The sequence below is a fragment of the Trichogramma pretiosum genome, unplaced genomic scaffold (genome assembly GCF_000599845.2).
Source record: "Trichogramma pretiosum strain Unisexual culture from Peru unplaced genomic scaffold, Tpre_2.0 scaffold70, whole genome shotgun sequence".
Taxonomy (NCBI): Eukaryota; Metazoa; Arthropoda; class Insecta; order Hymenoptera; family Trichogrammatidae; genus Trichogramma; species Trichogramma pretiosum.
This window is the reverse complement of record NW_019641132.1, coordinates 815,450-840,887: the sequence shown is the minus strand read 5'-3', so window position 1 is coordinate 840,887 and position 25,438 is coordinate 815,450. Positions and strand designations below refer to the sequence as shown.

Genomic DNA, 25,438 nt, shown 5'->3' with positions numbered 1-25,438 from the left:
ACGCGACGACTGTCAAGCGACTGTGTATGTAATTATGCACTTTGTAGCCGCGCGCGCGCACAACTGATCATTCCGTCCTCGTCGATTATTCATTAATACGTTTGCCGATTCTTCGCTTGGCTCTCCGTGTGCCTATCGGCGATAGCCTACTTCTGAGACGCATCAACGATGCAGGCCGAAGCAATAATTGCCCTGCCAATGCGCGGCTGTTTATGTGTAATTATAATTTGACGTACCTATACGTTACCATAACATTTATACGCTTTTCTCGCGAAATAATATCTGATTGTCCGAAACTACTGCGATTTTTTAAAAATCTTTATTGTAAGCCTCCTAAGCAGCTGATATGAAATGGTAATTACTTCTTTCAATAATGAACAATTTAAAATGATGATCAAAAATTTAACTCAATTCAATTCAATATGTTTAACCTTGAATCTAAAAAAGAAAAATTGTTATTCGATTTTTTGATAGGATTTTTCTTACCCTTGGACAAGTTTTTGTGGTCGATTTCTCTTATCTACTTCAGCTTACAGAGACTGCACCCCATTACTTGCTCTATTTATAATAACCAATCACAATTTTGATACATAAAGTCAAACTATACATAGATTTGTGGTATATTCATATTTGACCCCATAGAATATTGATCAATTGATAATTTAATAATTTAATACCCATAATCTATATATCCAATAAATTTAACTGGGCCTTTAGAACATTACAAAATAGCTTTGTCAATTTTCTCAACATACTAAACAAGATCATTCAATGGTAGATGTTGAGTTTCATTTTGTACTAATGAGCAGTATTCTGACCTTAGAAAGAGAACTTTTCTTAAAATTTACACAATTTCTTAAAAATCTATGGATGTCTCTGCAGGTTTATTAATATTTAGCTACAAATCAAGTGTCCAGATTTATTTTCAGAGCTTTGGAAATTCTAGGTTCATAAAATTGATGAAAATCAGTTATTTTTATAATATTATTTTTATTGAAAGTTTTGTTTATTAATCAATCAGTTCTTTTCATGAGAAATTTACTGTATTAAAGATATTTATAAGTATTACATAAAATTTCATATTTATGAATAATATCATGCTATAAGTTATTGGAACTCATCTTTTGGAGTTGCTTATTATTGAAATCCATTAAATTGTCATCGACATTATGTTTTAAAAGCAGATTTGTGGGATATTTCAATATTTTGATTAGCACCATGCAACAACAGCAATAGAACAATGACAGGAAGATCTGGTGCATCAAGAGCACTTTTTAAATTTAATGGGCAATTTCAACTTTGTTCTATAACAATGAGCTATCCTTTAAATGTGGGGCTATAATTCAGAACTATTAATTGACAAGACTCAACAGACAATTGCGTTTATTTACATGTTGTATGCACATGTCTTCAAACCAATAATTAAAACTGACATTCATTCATACAATCTATTTACACCCATCTAATTCTAAAAACTATGGGGATTTAAATATAGTTCTGTTTATTAAGTATTAACCAGTCTTCTTCTGAGGATGTACCTAGTCAAAAACATCTTTAAATTCTTTGGGAGTGTACTGCGGATACTTATCATGCATTATCCACTCTACCCAAAATTGACCTGCCCCACTTTCACATTTTCCAGGTTTAAACGTTCCGTCATGATCGGCAAGGACTTGATGATCTTCGCAGCCAGTGCATCGAATAATGATGAGGGTGTTCTCATAGGCATATTTGCCTACGGTATGCTGATTGATTGTATCACATTTTGGGCACGTGTAGGTCACATCTAATTGATCGCGGCCGTGGAACTGCTCAGTACTCAATTTTGTTTCAATCTCCGTCCTGTCTAGTATGGTCAGATTAGCTGTCAGATGCAGATCAACATCGTTGGGTACCGCGTTGATCTCTTTTGTGTCTCTTTTATTTTTTTGGCCTTGCGGTCGTTTCACGGTGAGCGTGAGGAATTTCGACGCCTTCCGTGACGTGTTCAACACTGTTGGTTCGATGGACAGCAAAGGAGTTACCAGACTTTGTAAACTTTTCACATTTTTTTGCAACTGTGGCAGGGCCGTTCGAAGACCTACACTCAATAATCGACTCACTGCAAACATTTTGATTACCGTTGAAGTAATTTAATTCTTTCGATCAAAGTAACTAAAGAGTAAGAGTAGCGGACTGGCTTCTGTTCTGGCTGAGAATATAGCCTCTTTCTAACGTGAACACTGAATACTACTGAACTCAGTTGACGAAAGTGGCGAACGCAGTGCCGTCATCCTTATTTCTTAACTACGCTTACAGCGCAATGCGCATACGCTGTACACTACAAAGTGTAGTCCGAACTCCGAAGTCCGAACTGCCGAGCAGGCCTCAGTGTAGTTTGAAAGTACGTTTGGTAGAGGTTGTTCTCTCAGCAAAGCAGAGCAAGTCCGTAATTCCTACTTTTTAGTTACTTCGATCGAAAGAATAAAATTACTTCAACGAGAATCAAAATGTTTATAGTGAGACGATTATTGAGTGCAGGTCTTCGAACGGCCCTGCCATAGTTGCAAGAAAACGTGAGGAGTTTACGAACATTCGCAACTCCTTTGGTGCTCTCCATGGAGAGAAACTCGTTGAATACGACTAGAAAGGCGTCATCATCAGTCAAGCCACTTAACTCGCGGTATCCGATAACACGGAAGAAGGGAACGAATTGAAAACCAAGTCAACCGGTGGTTTCAATGAAAAAATGGAAGTGACGTTCACGTGCAACAAGTGTGATACGCTCAATCACAAAATCGTCAAAAAGATGGCCTACGAGGAGGGCGTATGTATCTATCAATGCGATAACTGCGATGCTGATCATCTCCTTGCCGATAATCTGGGATATTTTAACGGCAAGAGGCCACATCCTTTCCTAAGCATGTTCTGTACGCCGGAACAATATAGAGTACTTCGCAATGACGAGCGCAGAAGGATTAAAAAAGGTCTCCGAAAATCAAAATGGAGTCGTTCAATAGATGCATACCGAAAAACTATGATTTCTATTATGAATAATGAATAACATGTAATGATATATCTTATTATGTATTATTAATGGCTCATGAAAAAGACTGATAGATTTACAAATAGAACCTTCTATAAATGTGGACAATGTTATATAATAAAAATTGCTGAATAATACAAATTACTTTTCCTGGTGTCACTAATTCCTTTCATACTAAATATTTCTAAAAGCTTATATGGTTTATTGCACTGTATAGATCAGACAAATTAAAAACTTATTGATACATTTGCAATAATGACAAAAATTCTAAATATACATCAACTCATTTGGCAATAGCATACTTTGCCTCTAGTGAGTGAAAACTGGAAAGTCTCAGAGCACGTGGAATTCATCAGCCGAGTAAAATATACATGGGCCAAAATGATACTTTTTTTACAAAATTATGCGCACGTGCATAATACATTTTAAAGCAAGAACCTCCTTTTTTTAACGAAAACGATTCAGAGCCTTGAAAAATATGGAAGAAAATAGTTTCTTTTCATAGAGGGCGCTGAAGTCTAGAACCAAAAGTTATTTTCATTTCCGCTCTGAGCAGTCGAAAGAAATCATTTGTAAGCACCTTCTCGTTGCATGAAAATCTTAATGAAAATTGCTATCTCAAGTCGATTTTCGAAAATCGTCCCAAAAACGGCTCATACCTTATTACTTATGGCAATAATTTGTAAGTTGGCTGCACTGCGCGGGTCGGTAACGCAGACCAGCAGCGGCAGCACGTGCAGTTGCGTCGCGTTTTCGACTAATCACCGCGCGGCAGCAACTTCGAAAGATTAAATATTCAAGCTTCCCCGAAACTCGCGAACGGACCATCTAACTAAACTCGCTTCGAAATCGAAGCTCGGTCGCGTATATCGGCTCTACAACAGACTCTCCAGCCGACGCGCATGCAACAGGTCTGTTCGCAAGTGCCATCGGAACTCGGACTCCATCGTGCGAAGTTGCCCCCGCTGCAGTTGGTCAAATCTCGATCGCGCTCTATACTACTTTTGTAGTCGAGGCCTTATCGGGCGGCCGCGAAATTGGCGCTGAGGCGGCGCGGCAGTCGTAGCGCGTTTGGCTCCACGCGAGCATCACCACCTCAGCCAGGCACAATCGAGACGACGAATATTTTCATACATACAAATTAAAATAATCCGCGCGGCGGTTGTAAAAAAACACGCGTCGATTTATACGCTAGCTCCGGATTGCCACGGAGCGAGGATACGCGCGTTAAATCGTTCCATAATAATACATTCGTATCGGTCGGGTGGAATCGATCGCGAGGATAATATCGAGAGCTGTGCGAAGCGAGTTTGTATATATACCAGCGGCCAAGTGCTCGACGACAACTCGAGGCAGCTGCAGCTGCTGCTTTTCAGAGCGAGACAACACGTACGGGTGTGTCTCTCTCGGCAGCGGATTTCGCGACTCGTGTATAGTAACGCCGAGGCACAGTAGTATCTCTGCTGCTCCGTACCGTACACCGTATATACATAATAAAAAATACACTCGACGCTCGCTATAACATTAACATATATCTATATCGGAGAAAGTGAGAGTGTTTGTCGTGCGCCTATATATATATATACGCACATTACGTACACACATCTGCAGGCCACCATCGCCGCCGCCGCCGCCGCCGCCAGTTCCACTGCAGAGTCTACGGCATAATATATACACAGAGAGAAATTTATAGAATTCAGAAGTTGGCCTGCTGCTGCTGGCTACTCTGTGCTTTGTGCGTGTGAGTGTGTATAGTCGCTTCGCATTGTATATATATATGAAATATATATGAAAGTGCGCGAGTGCTCGAGATACGGCCAACTATACTGCGACTTCTTCTCATATAATACATAACAGTTTGTGCATGGATTCTACTACGGCAGATTTATAAAATCCGTGGCCACGGATCGTCGTCGTCGTCGTCGTCGTCGAAAATCACAAGTCGAGGTGAGAAATTCTGCTTACCGCGCATATAATCGAATGCATTTCATCGTACACACAACACCGATACCAAACAGACCTCATTATATGTATATAGTACCTCAGTGGCGCGCGAGTAAGATGCACGCGCGCATCTCGTCGACGAGCCGGCGCGTGGGTGTACGAGAGAGAGCGAGAGACGCGCGCGCGCGCTCGTTCGAGTCTGTGCAGCGCAGCAGTGCTGCACACAGTGCAAACTGCAAATTGTGAGCGGGCCAGAAAGAGAGAGAGAGAGCATAGTATAGTACACAGCCAACCCCAGTACATCGAACTCGCAACGCGCGCCTCTCGTGCATGTGTGTGAGTATGTGTGCGTGTGCCTATATACATGCGAATAAATGCACAACTCGGTACTCGCTCCTCAAGTTCACGGCTGACCTTTGCTGCTTCTTCTTCTTCTTCTTCTTCTTCTTCTTCTTCCTCTTCTTCTCTGCCTCTCTCTCTACTTCTGACTCCTCTCGTGCATTTTCCCTCTTCTCTCCTTTTTACTTGTATCTTATTCCGCGGCGATCGTCCTTACTCTATGTACAATAAACCTATCCGATGGCGGAACTCTCTTTCGACCTTGTTGTTGTCGTCGTCGTCGTCGTAGTCGTCGCCGCAAGAGCTTCGGCAGCAATTGAGAGAGAGAGAGAGAGAGAGAGAGAGAAAGAAGGGGCAGTGTGCAAGAAAAAGAAGGAAGGCATGGAAAGAGAGAGAAAAATTTTTTTTGCCGAGCAGCAGCGATAAGTGAAAGGGCGACGCGGCGCGCGCGGGCGAAGTTGACTCGGATGCGCTCGAATGGGCCGTCTGCACGGGCTGCTATATACTTTACAGCGAGCCCAAGTCCGAGAAGGTGGGGTTCCGATGAAACGCACGCACACACAGACACAGACACTTTGGCCTGCTGCACTGCGAAGCGAGCCGACCGACAGCGAGAGAGAAGATATTCGCGCGCGACCAGGAGCAGCCAGAGCACACGGAGCAGCGGCGCGTCGGGGGCCAATCGATCGCGCAGAGCGGCCAGCGGCACATCCTTTCCATTACATGCTATGTTATACTCCCCGCGCTGCAGCTCGCAATCCATATATACGTTATTGTTCTGTATATAAGTATATCTGCGCGCTCTTTATTTCCGCGCGTATTTATAATAGCTGGGCCCACGTAATCTCGGCTATAATGTTCATGTGTGTATACGAATCGATCGGCGCGATTGATTTACGACCTGCATTATATATATTCTATATAGGATCTATAATGTGCACGTGAATATGTATACGTAATGGTGCGCAGTATAACGAGCGGCTTCCGCGTGTGCATGTATGTATATGTGTGCGTTACTGTACGCGAACGACCGGCCGGCCGGTTCTCTCGTTTCTTTTTTGCTCTCTTTCTCCTGATATTCGGCTACGCTGCTGCTGCATGGCCGATACTAACGCGTCGAAAGTTGCGCGTGTCCATAAGCTGTATAGTATTATGGAGTCCACGTATAATGCGCGGAACATTAAAATCTGCGCTCCGAGTTTCGCCGCGGTATATGACCGTAGTATACAGAGTTGAGTTTGGCATTTCAGCAATGTTTATCCAGATAGAGACGTTCGAGCCAGGCTCATGCACGCACGCAGCGATATTACTATATATTATCATATTATAAACATACGCCTCGATCCGAAATCCCGCGAACGTAAGCAGCGCAGCGCGCGAGAAAGTTTTCGCGCTTTACTCAGCGGTATACATATTCGGCCAACAACTCGGAGAGCTTCGGACAACTTACATACACACACACACACACACATGCACTCGTGCACAATTGCATAATTCACTTGTTGAGTAAGTGTATATAATGCACACGTATGTGCCCGCGTACGTGTATATCAATTTACTGTATATACGCGACTCGAGCACTACCGCACCGCTGTCTGTGCATCGCACGCTCATTTGTGTATTCGTTACTCGTGTGCCCCGTCCGTCCGTCTGTGCTCGAGTCAGCAATAAACTTTTCCTTTATTATCGCTTTGTGTTTTCTTGCCCGATTATAATGAACTTGCTGCTGCGGCGGCTGAAAATATTTCGCCATATTCGAGTATTAAGCGCGTGCCCCGTGTGACACGTCTCTTTGCGCGCCCGTCGCGTTATTGGATGTGTGTATGTATGTATGTGTATACGCTGTTATTATGGCCCTCGTCTCTCTCTTCGCTATATATACTAGACATGCACTTTGCCGTGTTGTCGCTGCTGCTGCTGCTGCTCGCTCTCGCAATTAAAACGAGTGAGCGTGTGTCTTTACCTCGGTCATATACACAGCAGCGGCAGCAGCAGCAGCAGCAGTTTGGGGGTGCAAAAAAAGGTTTTTCCTACACTGCCTCGTTGTATTAAACCAACATTCAATGGCGTCTGCGCTCTTCAAGTCCCTTGCTCCGCTCCGTGTGTTTGTGTGCGTGTGTGTTATGCTCCCCCCCCCTTCCATTCCCTTCTTCTCTTCCCTTCTCTTCCCTTTCCACACTCTGCGTTGCCGACTCGCATCGCCGTATTTATACTGCCTCGCTCGCGGAAGTGTCTGTGTGTGTGTGTGTGCTTCGAGCCTCTATCCATGTGTACGTGCATGTCTCTCTCTCTCTTTGCCTCTTGTTTGTACATCGGTGTGCACACACGCGCATTCTGAGCGCGCGCGTGTGTGTTGGCACAGACACGAAATCCAAAATAAAAAAAACGAGAATTAAAAGAGGCAAAAAAAAACGTCTCTGCGCGCTGCATACTCTTATATACACGCAGGCATGCGAGCGAGCTCTTTAGTAGCGGCAATGCACACGCACACACGAGCTTTCTCTTTCTTTCGTGCATTTATATATGCGCGCAGAGACGCGGAGAGTAAGAAAAGAGATAGAGAGAGAGAGAGAGAGAGAAGCAAGTACACGTCTTGCCAGTTGCTGCACGCAGAAATATATTACGCAGAAAAAAAAACTTAACTGTACCCATACGTGTGGGAGAGAGAGAGAGAGAGAGAGAAACAAAACGGCAGTGGTAGCAGCAGCTTGTGTATATGCACATCCTGAGTGCATGTGCAGCTCGAGAGAAAATCGTTTAAGCTGCACTGCGCGATGGCATTTCGTGTAATAGCTTCGCTTTACTTTTCTCGCTCTTTCGAACAATATGTCATGTACTCTCGCTCGTGTACATATGCGCGCGACGCGTACACACATATAGCCGCGATATAGATATAGATATTGAATAGATAAATGACAGCTGCGACATGCCCAGTCCTATATATTATGAGTGTTTATGACGCCGCATATAGCGTGAGTCTGCACGCTTTAATACTTTACACCTTTTAATTGATTTTTTTTCTTTTCTGCTCCTTTTTTCCTCCCTTCCATTTCGATAATAATTCCGTACACCTCGTAGCAATTGTTTCGCTTTACGTGTGTCTATGTCTATCCACTTTTGGATTGAATCGAAACGAAGAGAGCTAGGAATAATAACCGTCACATCGATCGTTGTACTTTTCTCGGTTGCAATTTTTACGCCGCGATTCATAAAATGTAGCTCAAGACGGGGAAATTATTCTATCTAATTCTCAGATGCTCGTAATAAGCGAATTAATATGTTCCAAGCTCGTAAAGCTTATTTTGAAATGAGCCAGTTAGGAAAAAGCGAAATAAAAAGAAAGAGAGAGAGAGAGAGAGAGAGAGAGAGCGAGAGCAAGTTCGCCTACTCATGTGTGTACGTTATATAGCCGCAGAGTAAGCAGCGAGTCATCGGTATGTACACTACCGACGACGATTATTCAATCGAAAACCGGGTATACCGCGTTGAGAGTTAGTTGCCTTCTATTCCAAGTCCGGAAAGGATTGTTTTTTTCCTTTTCATAAATCTCGGCACCGAGTCGATGTGTATTTTCTCATCGTCGTCGTCGCGACTTTTGCCGCAGCGTATCAATTTTCGAGAGAGAGAGAGAGGCAGACAGTTATAGATTCAGATAGATAGAGAGGCAAAAGGCCGCTACACTTGCCCGCGGTATATTATACGCGTGTGTGTGTGTGTGTGTGTGTGCGTGAATATGCAGTACGCGCGTTATGCAATTTGTCGAGTGTAGCGAGTGCACGAGCGCGCTGACCTGCTTTTTCGCGCAATATTGCACTGCAGCGTATACCGAGCAGATGTCTGCTGCTGCTGCTCGCCGCGTGCACCTCGATATAGTATATAAAATGAGCGCCAAAGTCCTACTACTACTAAAACACACACTCACGCTAAATATATTCGCGCACGTTTTCGGCGATGTATTTCGTCATCGGAATTAAACATTACTTACGCGCAGCGGCGTCGATTTTTCGTCGATCGCTCGACCCACTAACATCGTATATACCACGACGAGTGCAATGTATTACTTTATTATTCCGAACCGCGCACTCGACGAACCACCAACGAGTTTAATTCCGTATTATACAATGTGTATATATAAAAGCAGAAATGAGAAAGAAGCCTCGACGACGGAAAAAAAGAAAAGAAATAACTCGGCGCGACGACTGCAGCAGTTCGATCTATTCGCTAATGTAGATATGATTCGATTGTATGTCTATATGTGTGTGTGCGAGTACGGTAATATATCATCGCTCGCGATGATGATAATAATAATAACAATAACAACGTCGACAACGACACTGGGGCATCGATATATAATGCTAATAACAATACGAGCAGATAATAATAGTAATGAAGATGAAGAGGCGCGATGATGATAATGAGTCAACGCAGAGAGAGAGAGAGAGAAGCTCGCGAGGCAGAAGCGAGTCACGTTAATATAATGACATAATGAGTGACGAAAGATCAGAACTCGCTCCTCATATATAATACTCTTTTTCTCTCTTTCCTCGCCTCTTTACGTATATCTTTTCTCTTTGTCGGTTATGGTAGTAGCTCGCTTTAACGATCGTCGACGCTTAATCACGTATTATGTACGTTGAAAACCGCGGCGCCGATACACACACATTGCCCATACGTATACGTGTACGAGTCGATGCCACTTGGCCGATCCATCGACGGATTAGACGTACATCACGAATATACGTGTTCGTGAAAAATTAGCTCGATATCGATAAGGAAAAAAAAAATTGCACACGCTTGCGTATATATATCGTAATAAACGATCGTACAAAGTCGATCCGAAGAGACGCGTCGTGGTCTTCGCGTGAGACCCTGCTCGAGCGTGTCTCTGCACCTCTTCTGTTGTTGTAATAAACGAACACGAGTGCAAAAGAGGTGACGGAGAAGAGATTGGCTCGATTGTGCAGCTGATAAGTGCTCGTGTGTATATAGGTAGCCCAGCAGCGTCGTCTTCTTCTCTTTTTCTTCTCGTATATATACACACCGGTGTGATCTTGGCCCTTACTCCGGCATGTGCATCTTCTTCGACCCACGGTCTGTTTTTTTTTTTTTTTGCACTCGGGAAACGAGTCACGAAAAGCTTCTTCCATGCTCTCTCTCCTTATAGGAGAAATCGTTGAACGAGCGCTAGCTATATAGCCGCGCGTGCAGCAGTCAGTTAAAATGATATTTACGCTGGCACACGAGTCGCGATGATTACTTGATCGTGTCGCGTGATCAAGGCATTTGTCATCGTTATTGGTCGAGTCTCTTTCTGTAGTCGGGGGAGAGCTTTGAGCTCATGCGCGCATGAAGCAATCTTACTACTACTACATATAGGCAGCGACGAGGCACGTAAGAATCTTTGTTTGATCGGAGCACAGCGAGTTACTACCCCCCTCCTGCTGCTGCTTCTTCTTTACTTCTTCTTCTTCTTCTTCTTATGGTCGATGTTGTTACGGAGCCTACGTAGCAACTTTTTTTTCGCGCAGTTCAGGACAATGATCAGGGAGGGGAGAGAGAGAGAGAGGTCAGCTCGTGTGTAGATAAAGCGTGATATGCATCACGCATGGGAAAGTTTAGGGGCTAGCTTATATATATACAGCACACTACTACTACTACTACTACGACTGCTATATAGCGTGGTGGCGCGGCGCGCGGAGTCATCGATCGAAGCCAAGTGTAACCGACCAACGACGCATGCCGCATGTGCATACTACCACTGCTTTACACGCCATCCGTGTATATACGAGCTGCTTTCCGAGTTCGAGTATATATATACGCAGCCCTATGTTATGTGCGAAACGAAGAGAGGAGAGAGAGAGAGAGAGACGGAGAAGGCAACTCGTGAGTCAACGTGTCTATACATCCACCTGCAACGCATACTCGGACTCGTGCATGCGTTTATTCGAGCGAGCGAGAGAGAGAGAGAGCCCCCTTTTGCTTCTCGATTCGAGTCTCTGTTTATTCGCTTCTTCGCCTGCTGCTGCTGCTTCTATATACTCGCGCGCATATAATGCGTTAGTGTCGTTTTCTCTCGTTCTCTCCTCAAGAAGCAGAGGTATGTATATAGTACCGAAGAAGAGCCCGAACTGCGAGCGAGTCGCGCGCCAGCTCTGTGTGTACCCCTCTCTTTTTACTGCAGCAATTACGCACTCTCAACCGGTTCTCCCTTCTCTCTCCACTTGCTGCTGCTGCTGCTGCTTCTACTGCTGCTTTTATGCGTAGATATATACATTTCGTTTGCTTCCTTCCTTTATTCTCTTCTGTATATATGTGTACGTATGTGCTATTGCTGCCTTCTATCGCGTATATCCTATCCACTGCGCTTGCTTTGCTGCGCACGAAATATGATTCGCACGCTATTAGAGACGAGCTATGTCTCTCTCTCGCTTGCACAGGCCTAGGTGAAGGCCAGCCTCTCTCTCTTTCTCAAGCCATATTTGTATTTATCATCGTCGTCCATCCTAGAGACGGACGCTAGCATGTGCATCTCTCTCTCTCTCTATGTGCGTGTACGCGTAAAATCTTCCACAATGCGCCGCCACCGCCGCGCAAGCATCATCGAACTTGATTTTCTTCTTCGTTCTCCGTTTGATTTTCTCAAACTCTCTCGTGCGCGCGAGCTCCTCACTCCCGATGTTATAAAAACTTTGCTCCCTCATCCTATCCCATATACACTCCTTGTGCCAAGAGTGAGAGAGAGAGAACTCGAACTGTGCGCGCTTCGCAAGCAAAGTTTCATATAACTTTGCCCATACTCGCTTTCTCTCTCTCGCGCACTTGCCTTGGCTTGCTCACTCGCTCTTTCGCGCGCACGCAGCACACTGCACAGCATCGAGGAGGCAAGCAAATATACGTACATCTAAACTACCGTGTTCCCAACGTTATTGCTCCGATATGTGTTCTTCGATTTCGTCCTGTTTTACTCTCCTTGTCCATTGCTTCTTTTTTTACGTATGTATGCGTGTATGATACACAGTATGCTCGTGTATCATGCAGAACCCATGAAAAGCTCGATCGAGTGAATCACTGTCCCCGCGTGCACAACGACAACAAAGAGCGCAGAGAGAAAGCACAAGTGTCATAGTATGTTTTACCGCTCGCCAAATGTTTTCACAAACCTTTTTCGATTGAATACATTATAGGAACTGAATTATAAATAGAGTACGTGTACGTACTACATATGCTCGTTCCGTATTTAGGGTAATTGGATCGGTGCGCTTTGCCAAGCACCCAAGAAATGACTTTTTTTTTCAATTTAGAGCTCTCGACTCGCGTACACTGTGCATGCAGTCGGTGTGGGCATGTTGGTTTCGATTTTCACGACGTCGACTCGTTTCCACGACGCACGCATATCCACGTTCGTTCGCTCGCTCGCTCGCTCGTGTGTATGTGTGTGCATTATGTCTCGTCATCAATAATACCGAATGTAGGTCAATGTAATGATTATTATATATACGGAGAGAGACGCGATATAGGCTGCTTTGTATTATACATAGATGCGCGACTCCGTAATGCAACGTAATGAGCTTTGAATTCTCATCTCGACGAAGCGAGTTGGCGACAAGTTCTCTATTATATATTTACTCGTTGCAGATTAGAACGAGCTTTGGGTCCGCGCGTGGCTCACCCAACGAGAGCTGATACATTTTACGCGCGCGCGCTCGCGCTCTCGAGTAAAAGTACGAGACGCGGCGCCGTACATAATGTACGGCACAGGCCGTTGCAACGTTTGCGTTTATCTTGCGCGAGCGAAGCTGAACAAAAAAAAGAAAGAAAGACTCGCGAATAATAACGAAGGAAAAAAAAAGAGCCGAGTCGACGCACGCGTTGTATTAGCTGACTGCTGAACTCGTTACGAGCGCGTGTAAAGCGATTCAACGGACCAACTGCGTGTAGCTGGCATGTGTCGCTGCGCGGCGACAATTATCATAAGCACACGAGCGCGACAAGGAAATTTCTCTTTGCTTCGTCTTTTGCTTCTTTTACGTCGATGTGGACGAGCCATCGACGTATACAAAATTATGTGCGAAAAAAAGAATCGACTTTTGCACGCGCCTCAATTATGTATATATCGCCATAAAAAGAGAGACGATAAATAGAGCTTTACGCAAGAGGCAATGCGTGCATGTATATTATATACGAGCAAAATATCTCGGCCATATACGGCGAAGATCGTCCCTCCACGCGGGCCGTTGCGGTCGTCGTGCATCGTTTGATTTTATATACACGGAAAAGGAGAGAGAGATAGAAAAAAACTGTCACAAGTACAGTAAAAATTACAAAGAAGGATAAAAGAAACTGCAAATAAATGACAAAATAACTGTACGAAGAGGAAGAATAAGAAGTATAGGGAGAAGAGAAAGGAAAAAGAGGGCGGAGGAAGAGGAAAGAAAAGAAGTATCGAAGAAGAGGAAAGGGGGGGGAGGGGGGCGCAGAAGTGAGCGAGGTGGTGGTGGTGGTGATGGTAGTAAAAGGGGCCACAAGCGCGAGAGAGACTACTTAAACTTGGGCGGAAAGTTTGTTTCGGCAGCAAAGTTAACTAAGTTAACTTGCCTCGCTTTGAAACTTTGCGAAGCATGGGAGCGTTCGTCGACTTTGCGTCGCGTCCTCCGCTCTTCATGCCGAAGCTCTCTTCTCTTCGCTCGACGCGCTCTTCCTTTCTCTCTCTCTCTCTCTCTCTCGTTCACTAGTCCTACAAAAGCATTTACATTTAAATTTACATTTGCAGCAGTAGCAGCGGCGTAGTAGTAGTAGTAGGCTCTCTCTCTCTCTCTCTCTGGCTAGAAGCTCGTTTTACGGATGCCTATTTATTTAACTTATTAGCACTGCACGACCGAGCGAGCTTCTTCTCGTCGGCAATAATTCCTTTCGCTCGTGGGCACACACGCACAATGGACGACGACGATGGTTACCTCTTCGTCGTCACGAGCCTGCGCGCGCAAAATTCGCAATATATGCATGTATGCGCGCTCGGTGTATGACCCGTTACGCATCGCAAACGAGAGAATCCGATACTCCTCTCCTCGCGCTGCTGCTGTTCTCTCTCTCTGCGGGGGCATTACAAGTTGTATGTGCAACAGCGGAGAGTATTGGCAAGCGTATGCGTGTCCGCGTATATATATATGTACGTACGTATGTATAAAAGAATCTCCGGGCTAAGTTTTTTTCGCCGGGCTTATGCTGTGTAGAGCTGCACACTGGACGCGGAAAGAAAGGATGAGAAGGAGAGAGAGAGAGAGCAGCTATAAGAGAAAGAAAGTTTACTTTATCGCGCCCGCCGATTGAAGAGACGCGCTGCTGCTTTTCGTTCTTCTTTTCTTTCCTATATAGCTGCTCCGATGTATACGTATTATATACATATATAGACGTATGCGCGTAAAGCTTTATATATATACAGGTATATATAGATCGCGAGGAGGAGGCGTGTGTAGCTCTATAGCTATATATAAATGAATAGGTGAGTTTGGCAAACTTCTCGTACGCGCGAGTGAGCGAGCGAGAGCCGGTCCCTGCCACCACCGCCGCCGCCGCCGTCGTCGCTTGCAAAGTTGCCTCCCTATACCCCAGGTTAGACAATAATTGGATAACTTTGTGCCCTCCGCTTTCGCGCGTTCTCTCTCTCTCTCTCGCGAACGCCACCGACTCATACCTCGGCTATATCTTCGTTCTTAGAGTTGTGCTTCTCTCTCTCTCTCTCTCTCTTTGACTTTTTTTCTTCTCGTTTTCCTCGCTGCGCGCGCGTACTGCACGACTTATCTATCTAGTAATTCGTTAGATATATAGGGATTGCGCGAACGCGTGCTTACCTATATATACTATATATACATTGTATCCTCGATAATATGAATCGGCGCGCAGGCAGCAGCAGCAGCAGCAGATTTTAATCTAGCGAATTGCAACGGGGGTAGAGGCGTGTCGATGCATGTATACGACGTTCACTTTCTTCTGGTCCTTGTGCCTGAATACTTCCGGCTTCCTATTACGGGGATACGTTTTTATAGCTGTCAATCTGCTAAACGGAGCCGCCGCCGCGATGATTACGGAGTTTTAAAGTGCTCCGCGTAATCTCTCTCTCTCTCTCTCTCTCATTTTCTTTGTGTCCCGGCGATAATCGCGTAGGCGCGCGCGCCCGCGACGTCTATATATCTCTATCTACGTGTGCCTGTCTACCTATATAAAAGAAGCGAGAAAGAGAGAGAGAGAAAGTGTGTACAGCACATGAAGCATGTAACAAAATATTTGTCTATGTATACGACGGGTGCCTGTATGTGCAGCAGCAGCAGCAGCAGCGGTGGTGGCGGTGGCGGTGTGTTGTCGAGCTCGAGCCCGTGAGAGAGAGAGAGGGGAGACATTTTGTTGCGTTTCGAGACTCGCTGAGTTGGCAAAACATGTGCTGCTGCTGTTTTCAAACGCAATGGCTCTCTCTCTCTCTCTCTCTCTCTCTCTCTTTCGCAGCATATACACACATGTGTATGTATACACACGAATCGGAGCTCTCTCTCTCTCTGGGCAATGCGAGCAACAGACGCGCACTATAACACACACGTATATAGAGATAAACGCGTGTGCGCGCGCGCGCGCTAACTCGAGGAAAAATCGACGACGCCCGCGTGAAAGTGCTTAGCTCTGCACTTGCTTGGGCCGTTCGTAATACACCGCATTATATATATATACGGTGCGATGCCTCATGTGCGGCTCCGCTATACTGTTTTGCTTCCCCCTTCCCCCCCTTCTCTCGCACTGCTTCTCTACAATACGTGTATTATATATAAACTGTTGTTGTTATTGTTATGCTGCCGCTGCTGTATTACCGCTGCTCTCCGCGCGGTGACTCGTATAATATAGCTCGTGCTCCGCGCGTATCCGTGTGCGGCCAAATGTGTGTGTGACCGTATATACGACAGAAGCACAAAAAGCAAATATCGAGATAGAGCGACGACTGCTCCGATCTTTGCGCTCGACGATGCACTACTCTCGATTATATCTGCGCCGCCGCTGCCAAGCCAGTGCCAAGAGATAGATAGCGCTGATTGCGAGGAGGAGGCTCTCGATAAGGAACTTTTCGGCGAGGCATTCGTGCCCATTGTCTAACTACCGATCATTGTCTTCCTCTGGGCTCGTTAACATAATTATCTCGCGTCGAGTAGGAGATATCACCCGCGCAACGGAGGAACTACCGAAATTCCACGAAGCCAAACATTAGAAGTAATTGACAGTTATGTATATGGAGCTGTGTGAAGCGTGCGCAAGTTGGCGAGCTATATGTGATTTTGAAAAAAAAGGGAAAAATCATAACGGAGTCCATCATTGTTATATAGGAGTCGGTACACGACTACGACTCGTGCTGCGCGTGTTGTGTTGTGCTGCCCCGCGCGCCACCACCGCTGCCGCCACATAGTCACAATTAGCGCCTTTCGAAAACGTTCGGCTCTGTATATGTATACGGCGCGGTCCCGTCTCCGATGCTGCTGCTGCGCTGGCCGCTTATACAGCATATATATGGTTGATTCTCCTGAAATCTGCTTTTTGCATGTCTTTATGCCATATTCTTAAACTAGTGAAGATGAGCCAAAACTGGTTCGGTCATTCATTCAATATTGTTGTATTCTTCATGATAGGACATAAATATTTCAATTTTTTAGGGTCAGTTAAATTTGCCGTGAAGATATACATGCCAAATGTCACCTCCGTGGCATGTCTACATCTCAAAATCAACTCTATTTGCATGTACCATGCATTCTCATTAGCACCTGACCCTATAATAACTATGAGACCAGCTTCTATACATCCAGAGTAAAGTTTAAGTCTATTATAGGGCTTTGAAAAATGTTTTAAAAAAATTTCCCACGCAATTGAAAAATGTCTCGGATTTTAATCATGCTTCTGAATAATTTCAAACATACCGCCTGCTTTGGGTCGCTAACTCATTTTTGATGTCGCTAGATACGTAAATGTCAAGTATTATAGCCCAGCTTTCGATTGGTGTAGGTTGCGGGTTCAAATTTTACATTTTATCGATGCTGCGATAATTATTCTATTGAAAAATTCACGTGTGTCAAAAAAACGGTCACCTCCGTGGACATGAATATCTCGAGCTATGATCATTCTTTTTAACCGCTCGCCCCGTCAAAAGACTCGTTTTTCATGACCAAATTTCGGGTTGTGCGGAAAATTTTGTGCGTTTCTTATTTTTCTTACATAGTTGATCAAAGCAGCGATTTGTCACCTCCGTGTGTGTCACCTCCGTAACCGAAAATAGTCGATTTTAAGCATAAAATCGGACATAGTTTTCGTAAAACGAAATCTCAAAGCCCCAGATTCAATAATTATTCATATTTTATGGTTTAAAAAAGGGTAAACTAGTTCGCGCCGTTCAATATGACAAAAAAATTTTCACCATTTTTTCGTTTTCCATACCCGAAAAAGCAGATTTCGGGAGAATCAACCATATATACATATTTGTGCAGTTTCTTGCTCTCTCTCTCTGTCCGTCTCTCTTCCTCCCTCGTGCGCGAGCGCGCCAGACTCGAGTCTCTCTCGTGTGTAGCCCGTATGTTGTATAGCGCGGCGCGACTGTTAGTATATCAGTTCTCTTTCTTTTTCGCGGGATTATGTGCGTGCGCAACGCCTCGCATGAAAGTATACGTTGTATACTTGTATTATATTCTACGCACCGCACGCAGAGACACGAACGTGTATATGCGCACGAGCATCGCACCGAGAGAGTACCGATAGACGCGTGCATATATATATATGTACAAAATATACACGTATCAGTGTATAAAATACATAAGCAGCAGCGGCGAAAGAGAGCCGAAGCGGCTCTCCGCTGCTGCGGCTTATAGCCATTGAGAAAACCGTTCCGAAAACATCGGCCCCCAAGCCGTGTCAGAGAGGCGCGCGCCGACCGCCGCTGCTGCTGCTGCCGCCACTGTCCTATCCCCGTACAAATATATAAAGTATATATACTGTAATACGTACACACACATACACACAGATTGGCGATTGGCAGTGTGTTGGTTTCGCGTGCGCACTTACAGATATGTGTACGAGTTTTCTCGGCGGACCATAGGCCATCCATACACACGTACATAGAGAGACATACACACATAGACAATTACGCAGGCTCTCGCAGTGTGCTGCGCTGCTGTGCGTTTAATGCTTATGTATATATCGAGAGACTACACTACTGCGCTGCTTTGCTGATCGTGTTGTCGTCATCGCACCGTTACGGACTCATAATTCGCGGACCAGTCGTGTAACTACTATACGAACATTGTCGATCGTGTCTCTCTTTCTCTGTTTCGCAGTGAGTGTAGTAGTAACAGTATATAAGTGTGTCCGTGCGCGAGTGTGTGTGTGTGTGTGTGTGGGTGTGCGTGGCCCGACTTACTCGACGACTGTAGACTTGTATACGCTGCTCTCTCTCTGCGCGTATGTGTCAGTCGCGCGCGCGGCGAATATTACACAGTTGATTAATCGAGTCTGATTGCTGCGGCTCTCGGCTCGGCGGCTCTCGTATACATATAACATACACTTCGGAAACTCATCGATCGCAGGTGCGTTGGAAAAAGAGAGCTTATAGCCAGTCTGTGCTGCTGCTTACCGCTGCTTTTTGGTTCGTTCGTTCTCCTCGTCGACACCGCAGTTTTGCATCAGTGTAATACGTGGACGACGCGAGTGTGCGTGGTGCGTGTGCGTATGTGCTCGTTCTCTAGCTCTCTCGATATAGTTATACATATACAGAGGCGTGAGTATATATCCCGAATGCGTGTAATATCTCTGTGTGAGTGCGAAGTAAGTGCAGCAAGTGTGCGAGGAGTCACGGTGCAGCCGAGTCTGCTGGCCCTCGACGCGATATAGTTCCAAACTCGCCCCCGCGTTACAACGAGAGAGAGCCCCCCGTGCCTTTGCTTATGTCCATCTTCTCGTGTTACTGTGCGCATCCGAGCGCGTATATGTGTGTCTCTCTCACTGCTGCTGCTGTTGCTGCTGCTGCTGCTCTTGTCGTGCGTATGTGTGCGCACCATTGATTACGAGGACTCCCGAACGATAACAGCCAATCGCTCGGTAACACCGTGCGCTGCGACGACTCTCAAGTGCGTAATCGCGAACTCGGTGCCCCTAAAAAACTGCCCCCGAGAATGAATTAGCACTCGATGCCACCGGCTATAACCTCAAAAACCTTGTACGCTGCTCGGTCCGAGTTCAGCGCGCACTCGCTCTGTCTCGCTCTACAGCACTCGCTGGCTGGCGCGCGTCCTTTTGCTCTCCTCTCCCTGCGTATATCTCTCGCGGCTGTGTGCCCGTGCCTCGTTCTCACTTTTGCGTTCACGCGTTGCTCCTGTTCCTATAGACATTCGGGGGCCCCCCGAGTCTTCGCCAAGCTTGGGTTTACGTACTGTACGTCGACCGCGGAAACACGGCGTTGCAATTTTTTTCTCGCCTTCGATACCGCAAAGAGTCGACCATCTCCCGTGTGCACCGCCAAAGTAAGCGCAATACATAACCTCCCACGTTACGATACGACTACTGGTAGCTGCTGCGCTGCTGCTGTGTATTCTATATAACACAATCGCTGTCCTTTGTCTCTGCCGTCGTCTCGCATCACCTACACTACATAAACTTGCATTCGAATTTGTCCGTCTGACCGATTGTTGCTTACGTTTCTGCATCTGTCTTTTCAGGTAGGAGTGACCAAAACAATCGAGACGCATCGCTGCCGTGATGTATTTGAGATACGCCGGTACAATCATCCTTTCTGTTGCACCTTTGGACGTACCTGCCACTACTCAAGAATCACTGTGACTGTGTAGTCGCTGTCATCGACGCTGTTTCATGTAACCCTATTTTTACTACCAAAAAAAAACAGTTTTTGGTACACTTTTTGACAAAGCGACCGCGAATAGACAATTACCCAAGCCTGTGAGTAGGCTGCAATTTTCTCACACGACGGGCTATCTAATCCATGAACAAACGGAAGATGATGCCCAAACGACCACGTATGGAAAGCATTAGGGGGGGTCCAATCAATAATGGACCCATTCAATCGAGACCTTTGGTGGCTTTACTCGATGGAAGAGACTGCTCCATCGAAATGCCCATCTTAAAAGATGTTGCAACTGTGGCTTTCTGTGACGCACAATCAACTTCTGAAATACATGAAAAAGTATGAATTCTTTTATTTGTCTGTGTAATTCATTCTATATCAATCTCTGCTCATTTCTATAATTTTCTCTGTGTCCAGGTACTGAATGAAGCTGTGGGTGCACTTATGTGGCATACGATTATTTTGACTAAAGAAGACCTTGAAAAATTCAAAGCTCTGAAAATCATTGTAAGAATTGGTTCCGGAGTTGACAACATAGATGTCAAAGCAGCTGGTGATCTCGGTATTGCAGTATGTAATGTCCCTGGATATGGTGTAGAAGAAGTTGCAGATACTACTCTTTGCCTCATCTTAAATTTGTACAGACGTACATATTGGTTAGCCAATATGGTAAGAGAGGGCAAAAAGTTCACAGGTCCAGAGCAGGTACTTCATTTATGAATAATTCAACTTTATCTTTTTGAAAAAAAATCTATAAACTATACTCAAACCTATTCTGATTTTTAAAGGTGAGAGAAGCAGCTCAAGGTTGTGCAAGGATAAGAGGTGATACACTAGGAATTGTTGGGCTAGGTCGAATTGGTTCTGCCGTAGCTCTCCGTGCAAAAGCATTTGGATTCAATGTCATATTTTATGATCCATATCTTCCTGATGGAATTGAGAAATCACTTGGTTTAACAAGAGTATATACTTTGCAGGTAAAATTGATTAATTTTTTAATATTAATGCATCAATAGAAATTGCTCCGAGTTTGTATCAATAACCCATATTTAATGATTTTACAGGACTTGTTATTTCAATCAGATTGTGTTTCTCTACATTGTACTCTGAATGAGCACAATCATCATTTGATAAATGAATTCACTATTAAACAAGTAAGAGCAAAATAATATTTTACAATATTTTAAGTATTTCTGCATGAATCTTATAATCTAACTTATCGTAGATGAGACCAGGTGCTTTCCTCGTCAATACTGCACGAGGAGGTTTAGTGGATGATGATGCATTATCATCAGCATTAAAACAAGGAAGAATTAGAGCTGCTGCTCTTGACGTCCACGAAAATGAACCATACAATGCTTTCCAAGGCGCGTCGGGTAACTGTAAGGAGTTTTTAATATTATCATTTTTGATACACATATTATTTATACGCATATTCGAATGACTTAAGATGATATAAAAATACTCTGCTTTTCAGGTCCATTAAAAGACGCACCAAACTTATTATGCACACCTCATGCTGCATTCTACAGTGACGCCAGCTGCACAGAACTAAGAGAAATGGCAGCTAGCGAAATAAGACGTGCAATTGTTGGGCGCGTACCAGAATGTTTGAGGAACTGCGTTAATAAGGAATACTTCAACCATAGTGCTACTTCGTAAGTTATTTTTAATCGATTTTGAAAATTCGCTACGACTAATTACAGTCGTCAAGCGTCGAGTTTAGAAAGTAATAAAACCTTGAAAAGGTTTATATAACTGTAAAAAGTAAAGTTAATTAGATACATTTTCTCTCTTCGCTTCTTTCATTTTTATTCTATCTGATTGAATTACTTTAGTCTTTGTTGTATGTAGGTAAGAAACTTTAAAGTTCAAATGATCATTTTTCAATAAAACTTTTGTATCTTAAACTCTGGCGAAGGTAATTGTTATTATTGATTCCTAAAAAAAAAATTCTTACCTATGCAAAGCCAAAGTAGATTTCAAAATAGTTTGTAGGTGAATTAATTTTCATAAGTAGGTATTTCTTGCTCTTTCTACCTGAAAAAAGGTATTCTCAAAACTTGACTCATGACAACTGTAGCATGCACGCCTTTTAATTTAGGATAAAACCAAACTCAAACATAGCCACTTAGCTCTTTCTCTTGGGCCCGGTTATGCCACACGAAAAAGCAATACGTAATAATTTTTGCAGAAACAGTCTTTCAAGCAGAAATGAATCATGTGAAACTCGTTGAAAAGTAGCGAGCTGAAGCCACTGATGTGCTCTACTACAATGACACTGCTTACTCAATGTGTAAGAGCTGCTAGCCAGCAAATCTAGAGTGAGAGCGAGCGAAAGAGACAATTTTGAACTCTTATATATTAAATAATTATAATATTAATACAAAGTGCCGAACAAAGCAAAAAGAAATTGTAGAATCAATGGTATAAAGAAAAAGAGAGTCGAATAGTGCAAAGTCGTGCCGAGGAGAAAGAGTGTGTGCGAGCGTGAGAAATAAAAAAAGTTACGCGTGCCGCTTCGAGGATCCGCGTCTGTGATAAAGCTACTACGACACGCAGGTGTCTCTCTCTCTGCTGTAAAACAAATAAAAAATTGAAAAAACAAATGTTAATAAACAAGAGAGAGAGAGTCTCCGAGTGCGAGAAGCAGGACAGTCTCAAGCAAGCCAAAAAATGCATTTATCGCTTTCTCCGCAGCGGCTATCCTGATGGAGTCAACGGCGGCTACTATCCACCGTCCGCGCTGCAGCAGGCTCATTCGACGACACCGCATGAGGCTCCTCTCTCATCAGGCCATCCTACCGCTGGTGGGCCTGGTAACCTCGGAGTAGGACCAGGCTCAGGTGGTCCTAATTCGTCAAGTGCTCCTCTGCCAGGACAGATGGGGGTACCATCTGCCGGTCCACTAAGTGGTCTACCACACAACATCTGCAACGATCCAGATCCTCGGCCCAGTCCTCCAGCTCCAAGCCCTCGTTGACCCTGAATGACCTTGTCCTCCAGTCATTATCATCAAACACCATCATCGCTTCTCCCCCCTACTTTAATTAGACCACCGACACCATAGAATCTTCATCAAAAAAATCATCGACAAGCAAAAGTGAACGTTGTTGCGACTTTTTCGCCATCAAGAGAATGGAATGTGCAACTGGTCGGATTAAAAAAACTCGAATACAAACTCAAGTATTTTAAACGGAAACCAGCTACGCCATTGCAGACACTTACCATCTTATTAAATGCTGTGAAACAAGAGTGACCAGAAAAAATACTGCTTGTGATAAGCTTCATCGAATAATTGCTACCACATAACTGCAGCTACAACTACACATGTCATAATACATTTTTACAAAAAAAAAAAAAAAATTAAAATTAACTAAACAAATAAAATCATCATCAATGATAAAGAGATAAAAGCAAACAAGAACGTTCTTACGATCCTACGACTGGAGAATTCTTAATGTAACTTTTTTGTGAGATGTGAACAAACGATAGAATGAGAGAACGCGCGAAAAAAAGAGAGAGTGTTTCGTTTCACCGAGACTACGTGTGCTCCGTGCCGACGACCTCTTTTTCATTTAATTTTGAAGTGGAATATAAGTAACAACTACGTATTGATGCTGCACGTGTACACATGTTCTTTATACGTGATACATAAATTAAATTTATAAAATTTATGGATAGAAATATATTCGTAATCACACGTACGCGCTTCTTTATACAGTACGCAAATGTGTATTTATCTCATTATTAAAATCTGTAATATTTATGTACATTATAATACTTTCATGAAATTATTTATGAGTTTTTAAATGTTTCTTTTTGTTTTGGTCGGACTGTGTCAAGTTGACTGGCACGGAGCTGCTTTATATTATGATTTGCAAATCAGCACACTGTTTAATTATTTTATTGGATATTATTAATCTAATTTGAAATCCCTTCATGATCTTTTTATTCTCAACGTTCAAGCACCAACTTGGCGTTTCTTTTTTTTCCTGTAAAGGGTTTCACGGTACTCAGTCTTAACTATACAAACCTTTTTTCTAAGTTCAACTATTCTTTTATGTTTATAAGAGACTTCGAGTCGACCACTTGGAGTACATAAGTAAATTATGCTGTGTTGTATTTATTCAAATTGAAAATTTATATGCGTATATTAACTTAACATTTACTTTTATTGAGACTCGTCCGGCATTGGAATTGAAATTAAAACTAAAATATCGGATAGTTGAATTTGTGAATGCATATTCAAGATTAATAATTTTCCTCATTCAAGCGACAAATATTTATACATATACCTTTATGTGTGTATGTGTATACATATGAGCTTATACATGAATAAATGCATTACAAAAGAAGATTAAAAAAATAACTATGAAAAGTTATTAAAACTGACTTTGAATTTTAAAACCATCTTAGTTTTTTACATAATTTTATATCATTTCTAATGGCCACAGTTACTATCTACAAAGTATACTTGATTGTATTCTTCAAATCCACTCTATTTAAAGATATTTTTGAATGTTTCCAATGAGATCGATGCCATGCCACAGCTTGGATCTTATATTTATAATATTCAGTTTTACAATTTGATTATCACTGATTTCGTTAGTAATACTTTTTATATACATGAATTGAGTAAATAAAGAAAAATATTCTCACTATTGTAGATAAATTAATTGAATTTAGAATCACTAGTACTAAATAATTCAAAAATGAAAATTAATTTTTGTTCTCTACTAAAACTGCTGTTGTCATTAAATATTTAATTTGAACATTAATAATTTGGCAGAGATCTACTATGACAAAAATAATGATTCAATTGTTTGTTATATTTTTTTCGACTTTTATATCATGAAATTGAATCAATGAATAGTTAAATCTTAGTTAATCAACATTTTTAATTTTTCAACCCATTGCATATTTTAACCAAGTTGGTGATTATTATAAGATGACGAAAGTGGACGTATTATCGGAAATTAATGGGGAATTTTTTCTATCATATCCAAGGCCTTTTAAATCTCTTTCTCAAAAATAATTTATGAAGCCTGTAATTAAAAATGCAATCAATTATTTTCTTCCATTTAAAGTAAGGTCGAGAGTGAAAGTATTGAATGAGTGATTGTATGACCGAATGAAATGCATCACACGTGAAAATAATGATATTAGCATGAAATTTACATTGTCTGAAAATAGATTGTATGCTTAAATAAATGAAAGAATGAGGCAAACAAGTATCATTAAATTGCATACGGTTG

General features: G+C 43.2%; 2 protein-coding genes across 8 annotated transcripts; one reads left to right on the top strand and one right to left on the bottom strand.

The window, feature by feature from the left end:
- Positions 1-1,538: 1,538 nt before the first annotated feature.
- Positions 1,539-2,111, bottom strand: LOC106658305. Its single transcript, XM_014380200.1, has one exon. It carries the CDS (start codon positions 2,109-2,111, stop codon positions 1,539-1,541), a length of 573 nt encoding a protein of 190 aa, XP_014235686.1.
- A 1,985-nt stretch (positions 2,112-4,096) lies between these two features.
- Positions 4,097-23,979, top strand: LOC106658407 (C-terminal-binding protein). 7 transcript variants are annotated; one of them, XM_014380346.2, is made up of 8 exons: positions 4,097-4,972; positions 20,038-20,519; positions 20,598-20,885; positions 20,969-21,157; positions 21,245-21,334; positions 21,406-21,562; positions 21,658-21,838; positions 22,881-23,979. In XM_014380346.2, exons 2-8 carry the CDS (start codon positions 20,319-20,321, stop codon positions 23,161-23,163), a joined length of 1,389 nt encoding a protein of 462 aa, XP_014235832.1. In that variant the 5' UTR covers positions 4,097-4,972; positions 20,038-20,318; the 3' UTR covers positions 23,164-23,979. The 7 variants fall into 7 exon arrangements, with proteins under 7 accessions (XP_014235832.1, XP_014235838.1, XP_014235834.1 ...); XM_014380352.2 differs by lacking the exon at positions 4,097-4,972 and adding an exon at positions 18,520-18,659; XM_014380348.2 differs by lacking the exon at positions 4,097-4,972 and adding an exon at positions 18,746-18,909.
- Positions 23,980-25,438: the final 1,459 nt, after the last annotated feature.

Coding starts and splice junctions, on each gene's coding strand:
- LOC106658305 (XM_014380200.1), bottom strand. CDS start 2,111: ATGTTTGCAGTGAGTCGATTATTGAGTGTAGGTCTTCGAACGGCCCTG.
- LOC106658407 (XM_014380346.2), top strand. CDS start 20,319: ATGAACAAACGGAAGATGATGCCCAAACGACCACGTATGGAAAGCATT. Junction 21,158..21,244: donor CAAGAGTATATACTTTGCAG/GTAAAATTGATT, acceptor ATGATTTTACAG/GACTTGTTATTTCAATCAGA. Junction 21,839..22,880: donor TTCAACCATAGTGCTACTTC/GTAAGTTATTTT, acceptor CTTTCTCCGCAG/CGGCTATCCTGATGGAGTCA.